Source organism: Chlorocebus sabaeus, chromosome 28 (genome assembly GCF_047675955.1).
Source record: "Chlorocebus sabaeus isolate Y175 chromosome 28, mChlSab1.0.hap1, whole genome shotgun sequence".
Taxonomy (NCBI): Eukaryota; Metazoa; Chordata; class Mammalia; order Primates; family Cercopithecidae; genus Chlorocebus; species Chlorocebus sabaeus.
The window spans coordinates 4,727,012-4,739,986 of record NC_132931.1 but is presented as its reverse complement, the minus strand read 5'-3'; the positions used below and the strand labels follow the sequence as shown (position 1 = coordinate 4,739,986).

Sequence of the window (12,975 nt, the reverse complement as noted above, 5' to 3'; positions counted from 1 at the left end):
GGGGCTGTTTTTTAAAACAGTATTTCATTTCTTTGTTTCTTTTGCTTATATTTTCTTTAGCCTCAAGGGTATGTTCAGAGGTGGTAGGGAGGGAGGGTGCTATTACATGTTTCTCAACATCTGTGTTCCTTTACAGAACATTATCTCTTCTGCTATCAAAGAGAACTTGCCAGGTAGGTCAGGATGCATAAAGCTCTGGACAGTGCTTTCTCTGATGCCCATCTTTGCTATATGTGTTGTTGTGCGTTTAGGTTCCATAACAAGGTTCTCTACTTCTCCAGTTTAAGAGGAAATCATCTGTTATGCTAAACCTCTTTTCATCTCAGTAGGGAAGGCACCAGGTTCAAGAGGCCAAGAAGAAGAGACCCAGAGCCAGCAAACCAGACATGGGGTTTTATTAGGGGCTTACATACAGGGGAGAGAGTCCAGTGGCAGCTTACGTGCAGGGGAGAGAGTCCAGTGGCGGCAGGCTGGACAACATACCGGCGCCACTCAGTGGCAGAGGGCTGGGCAGGAAAACCACAGCCACTTTGCAAACAGCATGCAGTTTATAGAGCATTTTCGCTTAACACCCTCCCGTTAACAACTTCCACCTGACAACTTGCATCCAACCCAAAGTTTACGACCTCAATTCCCTATATGGCTCATGTTCCATGGCATGGGCAGGGGGCTCAGATATTCCTGCTAGACAGGGAATGAATCTCTGGATTGGCCACTCTGGGACTCCCTAGCTCGACACACACATTCAGGTGCATCTGCCATACAGTGTCATTTTAAGGGTATGCTCAAGTTACTGCTCTCAGGGGTGTTTACCCTACAATTATCATTTGACATTAATACCTACTGTGTGTCAGACATTGTATAGTGACAGTCATGATTTCCAGTAGCTCCCATAACAACTTCATAAGTATCATAGCCCCACTTTTTAGGTAAAGAAAGCAGAGGTTTGGGGGTTGTGTCTTCCCTAATTGACACACCTAGACAGTGTAGAACCAGCATTCAGAGGCAAGTCTCACTTAGGCCTGGTGTTCTTTCCATCACACCCCAGCTGCTGCTTTGCCTTCTCTCCCTCTCTTCACCTGGCATTTTGACCACACTAAGTGTGCTGGCATCTCATCTGTGGGAGTTTCCAAATCTTTCACCTTGATTATGGCTTTCAAAACATTTTTTGTCCCAGCTCACAGTTAGAAATACAGTGTGTGTCATCAAGTTTACATACATATGCACATGCTCAAATGCACATACATACCTGTGCTTACATGTACTCATATAAAACTGAAAGTGTAATTATATGTGCAGTTCACTCTAATATTTCCTTTTCTGTTTTACACCATTAATACATACTCACCCGTAATTGTGATTACTCACTAAATTGGTTTTACAGTCAAGGTCACCTGCGGTTGAAACAGTGATGTGGAGTGGAAATCTTTACGGTGAGATAGGTGCCTTCTCTCCTCAACCCCTTACAAGATTTTTAGGATAATCCATGGGAGCAGCAAAAAAGCAGTCAAAATTATATGTCGATTTATTTCCATCTTAAGGAGATATTAAATGTTGCTGTTACTTAATATCCGAGTTGACAGTGCAGCATCACTCAGCCTGTGAGACAGTCAGTCCCGTGCTCTGTAGGGTGTGGCAGGTTCAGAAGGAAGAGTAGGGGTTCCTAAAGTGGCACATTCCTTCAGCCTTTCATTGCATGATGTGCTCCAGTTTGTATGGCTCATAAAGCATGTTAATAGGTTATATTATTTACTTTTAGCAAAGAGAACAAGTGGTTTTGTTTTTATTTCGAAACAGGGTCTCATTCCATCGCCCAGGCTGGAATGCAGTGGTGTGATCACAGCTCACTGCAGGCTCAACCTCCTGGGCTCAGACGATCCTCCTACCTCAGCCTCCCAAGTGGCTGGAACTATAGGTGTGGATCACCACACCTGGCTAAGTTTTTTCTTTTTCTTTTTTTGGAGAGATGGGGTTTTGCCAGGCTGGCCTCAAACTCCTGCTCAAGCAATTCGCCTGCCTTGGCCCCCCAAAGTTCTGGGATTACATGTGGGAGCCACCACGACTGGCAGAGAGCAAGTGATTTTTAAAAGTTTCATCAAAGAAACTGTGGAATGAGAGAACATAAACACAGGGCAACAGCAGGAAAATGACAGAGCTGACATTTTTTTTTAAATGAGCTCCTTATCAACCACATCACTGGGTATAAACAGCGACTATATAATCATATGTAGTAGGAAGTCAGACAAAAAAATTGAAATTTTTAAAAAGTGGGAACTTAGGTTTATATCCATGATCGTTAATGATTTACCTTGCCCTAAATGGATGTTGTACCCTGAGATATTAGCTCATTATGTTGGCTAAAACATTAAAAGTTGTGTTCATTTTATCTTTGTGTTCATTTTATCATTTTTCCTTACATTTATTTATGTATTTCATGGTTTGTGTGATACAGCTGTGCCATATAGTTACATATATATCAGGGGAATATGTTAGAATCTTTTTGTACTGATAAAGATTCCTAATTAAAAACATTTGGAGACCATTTTTGTTCTGGAGAACTACCAGTAGAGGCATCCAGTGATTATTAATGGGTATCTTGGGGTCTGGATGAAGAGAAGAAGGAAAAGGTGAGGACACAGGAGGGAAGTGAAACAGGGAGGGTGTTCGTGTACGAATTAGATAACAATTCTCCTAAGTGGATTCAGTTCCAAGGGCACATGGTTTGGCGAGTGCCTGTGCCTTTGTGCAGGTTATAAAAAGTCTCCCCTTTCTCCTGGCATGGCAGCCCTGTACTAGGGCACATGGTTTGGAAAACGGGTTGTGGGCTGGAATTCAGCACCCCTTCAGTCCTTCATCTTTCTGCAAGTGTATCCTACACAAGTAAGTGCATGTAACAGCCCTGGTGGTGAGGTACTGAAAATAAATGAATAAATAAAAGGGTGAAGGACAGGCATTGATGGATTTGATGGATGTAGTGAGCAACAACAGCTAGTCCTCACTCTTCTATTCATTCATTCATTCATTCATTCATTCATTCATTCATTCACCAGAGTGTTTGTAGAACACCTGCTGTATGCCAGCCATCTTCAACAGCAGAAGTTGGCAAACTGTAGCCCACCAGCCAAACCTGACCTGGTATCTTTTTTTGTAAATCGGGTTTTATTGGAACATAACGGTACCCCTTTGTTTATGTATCTTCTGTGGCTGCTTCTTAGCTATAATGGCATAGTTGAATAATTATGACAGAGACTGTATGGCCTGCAAAACCTAAAGTGTTTACTTTCTGGCCCTTTACTGAAAAAAGGCGTGAACCTCTACTCTAGAAGATAAATCAGGACTGACTTCTGGTGCCACTGCATGGTAACTTAGCCATGGGCTGTTTGGCTTCTATCTCATGTGCCCCGCTTGCAAGAAAATACTTCCATCAGGGCCAGGTGGAGGTGAGGTGCAGTAGAGCTGGGGCAGAGCTAAAAGCAACACAGCTGGGCACATTTACTTCTTAGATCTCTACACAAACCATGTAGTTTAGGGAGGAGACAAAGGGCTAGGAGTCCAGAGACTGACACTGTGTAGCCTTCTCGCTGGGCTTGTTTCAGGTAGTCACTCTGCAACTACAATATGGCGCTAGATTGCTGATTTTCAGACTTTTTTCTGCACCAAAATCACCTAGAAGGCTTGTTGAACCGACTGCTAGGCTCCACCTCCAAGGGGTCTGAGTCGGTAGGCCTGGGGAAGGCCTGAGAATGTACACTTTTAACAAGTCCTCAGGTAATGCAGGTAGGCAGTATAACTGGATTGTTTTTGTGGTTGCCTGCCTCTTTTTGGCATGGGAAAGGAGAAAGCCAGAGTATTCCTTGAAGAATGACATTTAGAGAGGACCAAATTCTAGATGCTTCTGTGATATGTACACCACAGCTATTCTGGACTAGATTTTAAATTCTCACATTTCACCTATGCAAAGGGAAATACTTTCAGGTCTCCTGTTAGTAATCAGTTGTCCCAAATTTTGCCTGTTACCTCTGGAAATTCTGGACCCTCAAGTGATCAATCTTTGAAGGCAGTGTGGAAGACCAGCACCTATTACGGCTGTTGATTTTTCATGGTCTCTACCCTGTCCTTCCTACTATGACTGCTATTCTCTACCTTCCTGTTTTTCAAAACTCTCATTGTTCCTGTTGTGTTTTTTCTAAATATTTTCTTGATTACAATAAAGTGCAAATATTTAAAGAGCTTTTGGGAGCCTGCTGGTGCCAGAAACTATGCAAGTTACTTACAGAATACTCTCATTCAGTTCTCTCAAAAATCCTTGGGGAAGTTTTATTTTTCTTGTTTTACAAATGAGTAGTAACTACAAATTTGGAGTCAGAGAGGTTAAGTAATGTGTGATCTGGACAATTTCAGTATCTATGTAGATGACCATCAAAAACCAAGCTTCCTAGGTCTTTGGCCCCCTCCCCGATATCCCTCACCTCCACCTGCTAAGTATCCATTCTCATTTTTGGATCTCACACTTTGTTATCACCTAGGATTTGCCCAGGATTTCTCTTTCTTGGATCATGACCTTCCATATCATACTGTCACTGCAGCTCAGGAGTCTGTTTCTTGGAAAAGCTTTATATCTCTTATCCTCTTTCTCTGCCAAAAGAAATACCTTTCTGAACTATTTCTCTCTCTTAAACCTCTTTTAAACTCTGCACACTTTATATAAAATTGTATTGATTATGCTTCTAGTTCCCTAGTACATAGTAACCTTTGGAAAAATAGTTTTGTCTTACTGTTTCTATAGAACATGTACTGCACCTGGTATAGAGAAGGCACTCCATAAACAATGGGTTAACTGAGCTGGAGAATATATGACCAGGGTCTGAGTCTGAGTCTGTCTTGCTTCACAGTATGGCTGCTATAGTCAGGCCTGCCAGAGCCCAAGGCCTGTTTCTTTCTAATCTGTCTGGATGAAGAAGGAATAGTTTAGTAGGTGATGTCATTTGGGTGATGCTTTGTCTATTTCTCCATATCCAGCATGCTATTTTTCATTTTGTCAAACTGCATTTTCTCCTTTCAACTAGAGTTCAAACAAAATAATTTTAGATAACATTCTAAGAACATTTGGAAACATGACATTTCAGGTCTATTTTCCCCCTTTGCTTTAAAAAAGTATATACAGCTATAATTACTAATTGCTGTGCTCTAAGTAGAGACAGATGATACATATGTTTGTGACAATTTTCCAGAGGGAGAGCTAAGTAACCAGGCTCATTTTTCCATAATGTGAATGTTATTCACAAACTATTACCATAATTGATGCACCAAACCACTGTAGAGTAAATAATGTGTTGTGTGTGGGAAGCAAGCTAGTAGTCAATGAATATTAAAGAACAAAACCTCATTTTAAAAGAGAAACTGTAATTATAATCATTCTGAATTCATGCTGCACAACCAGTTAAAATAACTTGGCTGCCATTTATCTGTGTAATTCTGTGTATAAAGGGAGTAGGTATATGATTTGTTATATAGAAATAAGTATTTACAGGGACATTTTTATGAAAAGACACAGTATCGAGCTTCAGAATCAGTAGTTTTCCAAAAGCATTTGTTGCAGAGATGAGCATGCAGAGTTAATCAGTGAAATGTATATTGATGGAAAAGATCACCATTTCCGTTATCTTTTGCTTTTGTAGGTATTTTATGTCTATTTGGAATGTCGTGTCCCTTTCCGTGGACCTAATGAGCCTCTGTATTTTCTCCAAAGCTTCCTTTTCATCAGAAGTTCTTCTTGTCCACCTTTAATCCCTCTTATTGCTTTCTAGATGCTCATCAACTTCTGTGTGTGGTGTATTGATTTGCACTTTTGGGATTTGTTGTTTTATAATAGGAGATCATAAGTCATTTCTTGTGTGTATCATTAGTCTTCTCAACCAGACTAGGATTTCAGTCTCAGATTATTCTCTCTGTGTGTGTGTGTGTGTTGGGTGTGTGTGTGTATATATCATTCCTTCTGGTGTACCTTGTGGAGAATGGTTTGCCGTCCATGTGTTTGCTAACTCCTCAGTGTGTATTGTTGGTTACCTGTTTTTGTGCATCAGATACTGCATTATTTTTGTAAAATCTTTACACTTTGTGTTTGGCTACCAGTGTCTCCACAGAGTCTTGAATGTAACTGGTAAGGATCAGATCTGTTGGTGTAGAGTTTTTGATGGAACATTCAATTAGCAATCTGTAGTATGGCTTATGTAAAATGTATAACTCCTATCTCTGAGAAGTTCTGAAGTCTAAGGGGAAAGTGCTTCCCTGTCTCTTGAATTTGAGTGTTTTGGGTGCATCCATTTTATAGATAAACAAGGTGTTTGTATCAGAGCTTACTTTTATGTTTTAAAATAGATCATAGTGTACCTATTCTTAGGAACCTTTTAGGAAAATCTCTTTAACATTGATCCTGTTGTTAGTTGTAATCTCAGTATATTCTGATAATTTCCTTTGAATATGTAACTGTTCCTTTCACACTGTGGGCATCTGTTGTCTTCTCTTTTTATAGCAATGAAAGTATGAACAGATTCCAATAGGGGTTTTTAAATCAAAATTCTCTGACCTTAATGTCAGGCCAATTTATTTAGCTAGTTTATACAACTGGACATATTTCTATAATAGAAAAGTGTTTCTTAACATATTGTTTACAGAAATGTTTCTTAACATATTGTGTACAGAGATAGAGCCCATGTTGTAAGGCTATGTAACACTTCCTCTCAGAAGAAAATGATTGATTTTAGCATGATTTCCTCCCTTTAACTTAAGCAGATGAACCTTTCTGAGGGCTTTTTGGAAAGTTCTGAGGAAAAAAAAATAACAAAACTCATACAACCTCAAGGAATTCTAAGCATCAAGGAGCACCTTTGTGAAGGTTATTGGTTCAGGCACTGACACTATTTGCTATCCTTCAACACGTGCCGGGGCATTATTCATGTATCCAGCTCTGTGATAGCTTGTTTTTGCTTGCCCTGGTGATACGTATGGCAAGGGAGGAACATTATCCAGGAGTGAACACTGTAGAGGAGGGAAGGAACCCTGGAGCTGACCTTTATAGAGGCGGTTCTCATCATCAACTTTTCTTCCTTACAAGATGGCTTGGTGTCCCTTGAGATCATTCTCCCACCCTCAAAATCCTGGATGGGCCTCTTGTCTGGTTCCCTTAAGGACTCTAAACCACTTAGCTTGGAGCTGGTGCCATTTAATTCTGTTCTTGGCAGTGGGCCCTGGCTTCTTTCCTGCTAGGCCCTGTGCCTCTTAGGAGCAGAGAAGAGGTCAGATGCAGATAACACAGGCATGATTTCTGCCTCCTGAAATGCTCAGATGATATGTACTTCTCCGTCCCTCTAAAGATTTAAGGAAGTACACATTTATCATGCGATGTAATGAGTAGGAAAGTGCATGGGGCTTTCTTTTTCTGCTGAATAGCAGATTGTAGGATAGAAACAGTTCTGTTTACAATTCAGCTCTATCTTTGTACTTTGCATCGCAGTTGAAGTTATTTTAAGCTTTACTGTTAAGCTAAACTTCTGAGTTGTTTCATTTGCAAATTCTTTCTTTGAGGGTCAAAGGAGACTTTTGTAAAATGTTCGGGTCTGAGAGAATTTTGAGTTAAGTAAAGGTGAGCGTGTGCATGTGTGCATGTATGTGTGTGTGCGTGTGTGTGCACAGCTCATGCATAAATGCCTGTGTGCTTGCTTGGGTAGGGACTAGGAGGGCTGAAAAAGAGAAAGTCATTCTTAGCAGAAGAAAAGCACATACAAAGGGTGGAAGACGTACGGTTTTTGACAGATGAATGAATCCTTCTGAAGGTTTTGTAAGAGCTGTGACCAGCTCTGTTTGCTGAGAAAAGGGAAAGTCCTTGAGCACCCATCATACCTCTTCAGACTCTCTTAGAAAGCATTCAGATGTTCTGCCAGAGGAAATGATGTGTTCCAAGTACAGCTGCAGTGGAGAGTTCTTTTTGTACAGCTGAAGCAATTCCTCCACATAGATCATCCCATTTTAACAGTAAACTGTCTGTTTAAAACAAAACAAAAAAGGTGGGTGGGAAATGAAAGGAGAAGGAGTTTATGCCAGGAAATGAAAATAAGTTGCTGCAGAAGCCTGTCTTGGTTGTGGTTTCAGAGTTAAGAATAAGTTATTACTACTAATAATAAGGGCTCACTTGATAGTTTGTTATATCTCTGTGTGTGTTTTTATGAACTTTTAATTTTCCAGAAAACATTAAGGATAAATTAGAGAACACACTCCTGTTGGAGGAGGTGACCGTCTTGCAGTTCACAAGCCATATAATCTTTCACCACTTAACACCTTCCAAGGAATCAGGTAGACTTCTGGTGTCCTCTCTGGTCCTCTTCCCATCTTTATAGGATGTCAGGCTTTGGACTTAATCAGAGGATAATTAAGGCTGTATCATAGCAGGTGGAGTTTCTGAGTGGAAGTCTAAGAAGTGATGTTTCTGTAAGTGTCTTTAGCTGACTGTAACTACTAAGCAGAGGTTAGGAGGTTGTGATGTAATTTAAGGTGACATTGTGGTTACCTTTTATCAAGCTCAGTTGTGAGCCTGGAGCTATGTTAACTGCTTCACAGCTATGAGCCTATTTAATTCTCAAAGGAGTCCTCATTTTAAGATAGGTTTGATTACCCTCCGTTTACAGATGGGGAACTTGAGTTTGAGAGATAAGTGGTTAGTTTGCAGTTACACCCAGCATTTGGCATGGCTGGGATTGGAACCAGGGACCCTCAGTCTTCAAAGCTCTTACGTTTAACCATTGCCTGATGCATTGTACTCTCTCCTGTAAAGTAGCCTTTTCTGCCTGCTGCCACTGGTTCGTTTCCTTTTCGTCTTTTAAGATACTTTAAACAGAACAAAACCAATAATCAACCTCCTAAATTGAGGTTGATCTCCCTCCTTCCTATCCATTGAGTAATGTCCTAGATTCATGCAAATATTAGATATTTGGGAGAAAAAATAAATAGAACATGTCCCTACTCTCTTTAGCTCTAAGAAAATTTGTCTGTTCTTATTAATTCCTACTGTTCCACAATCCTACTATATTACCTGATATGTATAATACAGTTACAGTCTTCTCAGGGAGACTCTTCTATGCAGTGGCATGCTGGAGCCGGGAAAGCTGGTAGACCCAGCTTAGACATGGACCAGCTGTGAGACCTTGGTGAAGTCACTTTATCCTCTGGGCTTTACTTCTTTTATCACTGTAGTGTTTGATCCAGGTCAGTTCGCAGCCTGGAAGGCACAGCCTTTTTCAGGACACTAAATGGGGCACATGTGCTACCCATTTGCGTGCACACTATCCTTAGGCATTTGTTGAAGAGATGGTTAATAAAATGTAAACTCATTAAAAAGCATTACTAAATTCTTACATTTTATGTTTCTTTGATCCATGAATGACTGCTAAAATTTAGTATGTTATCAATGGGGAATTTGTTATTTCTTTTTGCATAAAAGGGGTCCTCATGCTAAAGATTAAGCAATACTGGTTTTTGTGAACTTTTTAAAAGTCCCTCCCTGGGTAGAATATTCATAAAACCTATGAATGAGTCTTAACTACTTGATTACCCAGATTCTAGCTTTTTGGAATCTTTCATCACCTTACTTTTTTCCCTTCTCGGTGAGCTTTTGGACTTAGGACAAAGGGGGAATGATCACAAGGAAATAGATTGACATTTTAAAAATCTCTACTCTTTTACAATCTTTCCTGAAGACATGATTTTTTTTTTTTTTTTTTGCCATCATGTCTCTTAAGTACAGTTGGTCAGTTGTCACTCTGTCACCTTACCTTCCAACCCCATAATTCCTGTGAAACCCTGGACACCTCACTGTTTTTGCAGATCATGAGTTCCTCTGGCCTCACTCCTTTCCTTGTCCAGCTTGCAGTACCTGAGTAATCCCCTCACCCCTCACCACCTTCCTTATTAGTAACCCCAGTTCCCTGAAGCTCTTGTCCTGCCCATTTCCTCCCAGCAGCATGTCACTCATCTGCCCTGATGAGCCTGTGTTCCCCTTAGAAGAATCACAACTCTATCTGGACTGTTACTGTAGATCAGTGAACTTCAACATCTGATAGCTTTTTCAGTGTTGCCCATCAGTGCATTTACCGAGTTGCTTTTTTGATGCTTTTGGTGATAGTTCCAAATGCTCCCAACTGTCTCCATGGCTATAATGATAGGAAACATTAATACAAAACTTGGTTGTGTTGGAGAAAATGTGCTAAGGACTTAACATGGATTGTCTCATCTCCGTTCTTGCTAAAGGATCTAACTTTTCCTTCCAACCATCCAGCAGCTACTAGTGAGGCATCAACTGTGTCTATGCATGGTGCCACAGACTGTAGCTATTATTGAGGCAGATTGGGGACTTGCTCTCAAGAGACCTCTAATTCAGAGGGAGATGCACAGAAGTAAACAGGCAGCAATAACATTGTCTAATAAGTGCTAATGAGGGGAGAAGTTCAATACACTATAGATGCCCCCAACCCAAACTTAGGGATGAGGATAAGGAAAACTTGCAGGAAGTTATAGCTAAGTGCCAATCTAAAGGACGAGAGACTATGAGGGAGGAACATAAGGGTGTCCTGGACAAAAAGAATACCTGGCTGCTGGAAAGATTTCAGGGAATTGAGAGGGGCCAGTAGGAATAGAGCCATTGTTCTCAGAGCAATTAGAGGTCTTATTTTTGGTGTGAATTCCATAGACTCTCTTTTCTACCTCCTCTGTGATCTGTATCCTCACTTGGTTACTAACTGGAATTAGAATCCACTGAGATCCTTCACTGTACATGGATCTCTAAGACACACTTGCCATCAATCTCAGTGTGAAGTTTTACTATGCACTTGTGTAGCTGCTCTGCTGAAATACTATTAGACTGTTCAGGTGAGTGTGGAGGACAATGCTTCTTCAAAATTATTACAGGGAAGTTTGTAATAACTGTGACTGACTTGAGTAGGGGTAGGGTTTTTCAGGAGGGTCTTTCAGTGGTAATCGCTCCTAAAATTTTGAATGCTTAAATGAAGCTCCTGCTTCGCTCGATGATAAGTGCAGCTTCTTTTTCCATGAGGATGTTTAGTAAATGACGTTTTAGGTCTCAGCAAGTGTTACGCCTTCAGACACCTTGGCTGAGGAAAGCCTGATGTGCCTCCAGTGAAGGATTTGTAGGACCACATCTTTGATGCTTCTGCAACACAGAGTTAGGGAAATGAAACAGTGGGTCCGTATGTGCTCCTGATCCATTGCCAACAGGAAAGGGACTTAGCCCCCACGTATGTGTTGACCCTTCTGGTCATGGTAAAGCCACCAACTAGCTATAATGCTATCGTCAGCAGTAGAAAGAAGAGGGAGCACAAAGCAACTGAATGGTAAAATATTTCAGACCTTTTCGGACCACTTTGGAAGATGGAAGCTGATAACATCATACATCCAAATTCCTTTGAATTGCTGTCTGTCTCTTTACAGGTGGGGAATAGTTTACAGCATTCTGCGGAATCTACTTTTGATTCCAAATGGATCTTAATTATTTTGTATTGGGGAAATATTTTTTACTTGGCAATAGAGATGTTCCATAATATTATTTAATATTTTGGGAATCACTGTTTCCTATGTGCCTGAACATCTCGAGCACATTTACCCTTAGCGTGACAGTGCCTGGGTGTCTCACGTCCACGTACGCTCAAACCATGCTCCTTGATTTCATCCCCTTCTCTCTGTTCTCTGTTTCTTTCATCTCCTAAACTGAGTACTGATGCCATTTCACACTTTTTCTTGGAAGTTTAATGAGTTAGTAGTAGTATAACAAAAATAAAAATATTTTCTTTATGTTTCTGAAAAGAAATATGTCTATAAAGCGTCAATCATTTTTCCAAGCTGTTAGTTCCTGCTGCTGAGTACTAGGAGCTGTTCTGTCAGCAAGAACAAGTAAGGGGGAATAGTAGGAGAAAGCTGTCCCCATTTTCTTTCTCTGGTACAAGAGGTTGGAAGATGTTGTTTCAGCTGGAGAACTTAAGATGGATTCTTACTCACTGTTTGCTAAAGAGACTGTACTGCTTTTAGTGTGATAATTTTCTGTAGGCATGGAGAAAGGTCACCTCCTGATCTTGTTTTGGAGATCATGGGGTTAAATCTGTGGCAGTGTCCCTTTCCTGCACACAGGCTCTTGTCAAAATAATGTTTGGCCAGGTGTTAATCTGTGTCCTGAGGGGAGTGCTGGAATTCATTATTCATCCCGTGGGAGTAGGGGTCAGAGGAGAAGGTCGTCCTTCTGGGAGGTACCAGGGCCATAGCCTGCCTCCTGCCTTTACTGACATGTGCCATTTGTGAGGAGGGCAGTTGAAGTCCATTTGAGGAATTCTCTTGTCAGCTGGCCAACACAGAAACACAGAGGGAGCGGGAGGGAGGGAGAGGCCGGCAGCTTGGCAAGGCAGTCCTGGAGTGCAGTTTCCGGAGCAAGATCACACACAGTGTTTTAGGAGCTCAGGGAAGGTGTGCAAGAACATAAAGGGGAAGGGGGCCAGGTTTGAAAGAGTGGATTTTTTCTATTTTTTCCATCTTTTGTCCTCCTGTCTTTGAATACTTATCATCCTTTGGAAAACTCAGCATCAGAAAGAAGCCTTTGCTGACACACTGCTTTTTCTCCAGCACTATATTGTTGGTTTTTTGTTTTTGCTCTTCTCATTTTTATTTTCCTCTGAGGGCAGGAGGTGAGGCAATGATCAAGTCAAGCTGGTTCTATGTTAAGTTCAAGTATGCAGAGAAGGTAAGTCAATATGGTTTCTTTTCCCAGGGGAAACCTGCCACCTCCCTCCAGTCTTCTCATGTTGATGGGCTCCTCTGGCCACTTGGGGAAGTGAATGAAGCTGAGAAGTTGTATTTGTGAATGTGTTTCCTTTGGCTTAATGATTCTTGGATGAAACACAGGCTCTTTGCTTGCAATCTGAC

General features: G+C 41.0%; 1 protein-coding gene across 5 annotated transcripts in view; it reads left to right on the top strand.

The window, feature by feature from the left end:
- Nucleotides 1-12,975, top strand: part of AUTS2 (activator of transcription and developmental regulator AUTS2) — a 1,206,381-nt gene that overhangs the window by 370,821 nt on the left and 822,585 nt on the right. Inside the window, exon 1 of one of the 5 annotated variants that reach the window (XM_073012675.1) lies at nt 12,506-12,793. The exons of the other annotated variants lie outside the window; for them this stretch is intronic. Coding sequence (XP_072868776.1) covers nt 12,746-12,793 — 48 coding nt within the window. The 5' untranslated portion in view covers nt 12,506-12,745. Of the gene's footprint in view, nt 1-12,505; nt 12,794-12,975 lie in introns of those variants that run through there. 5 annotated transcript variants of the gene reach the window in all.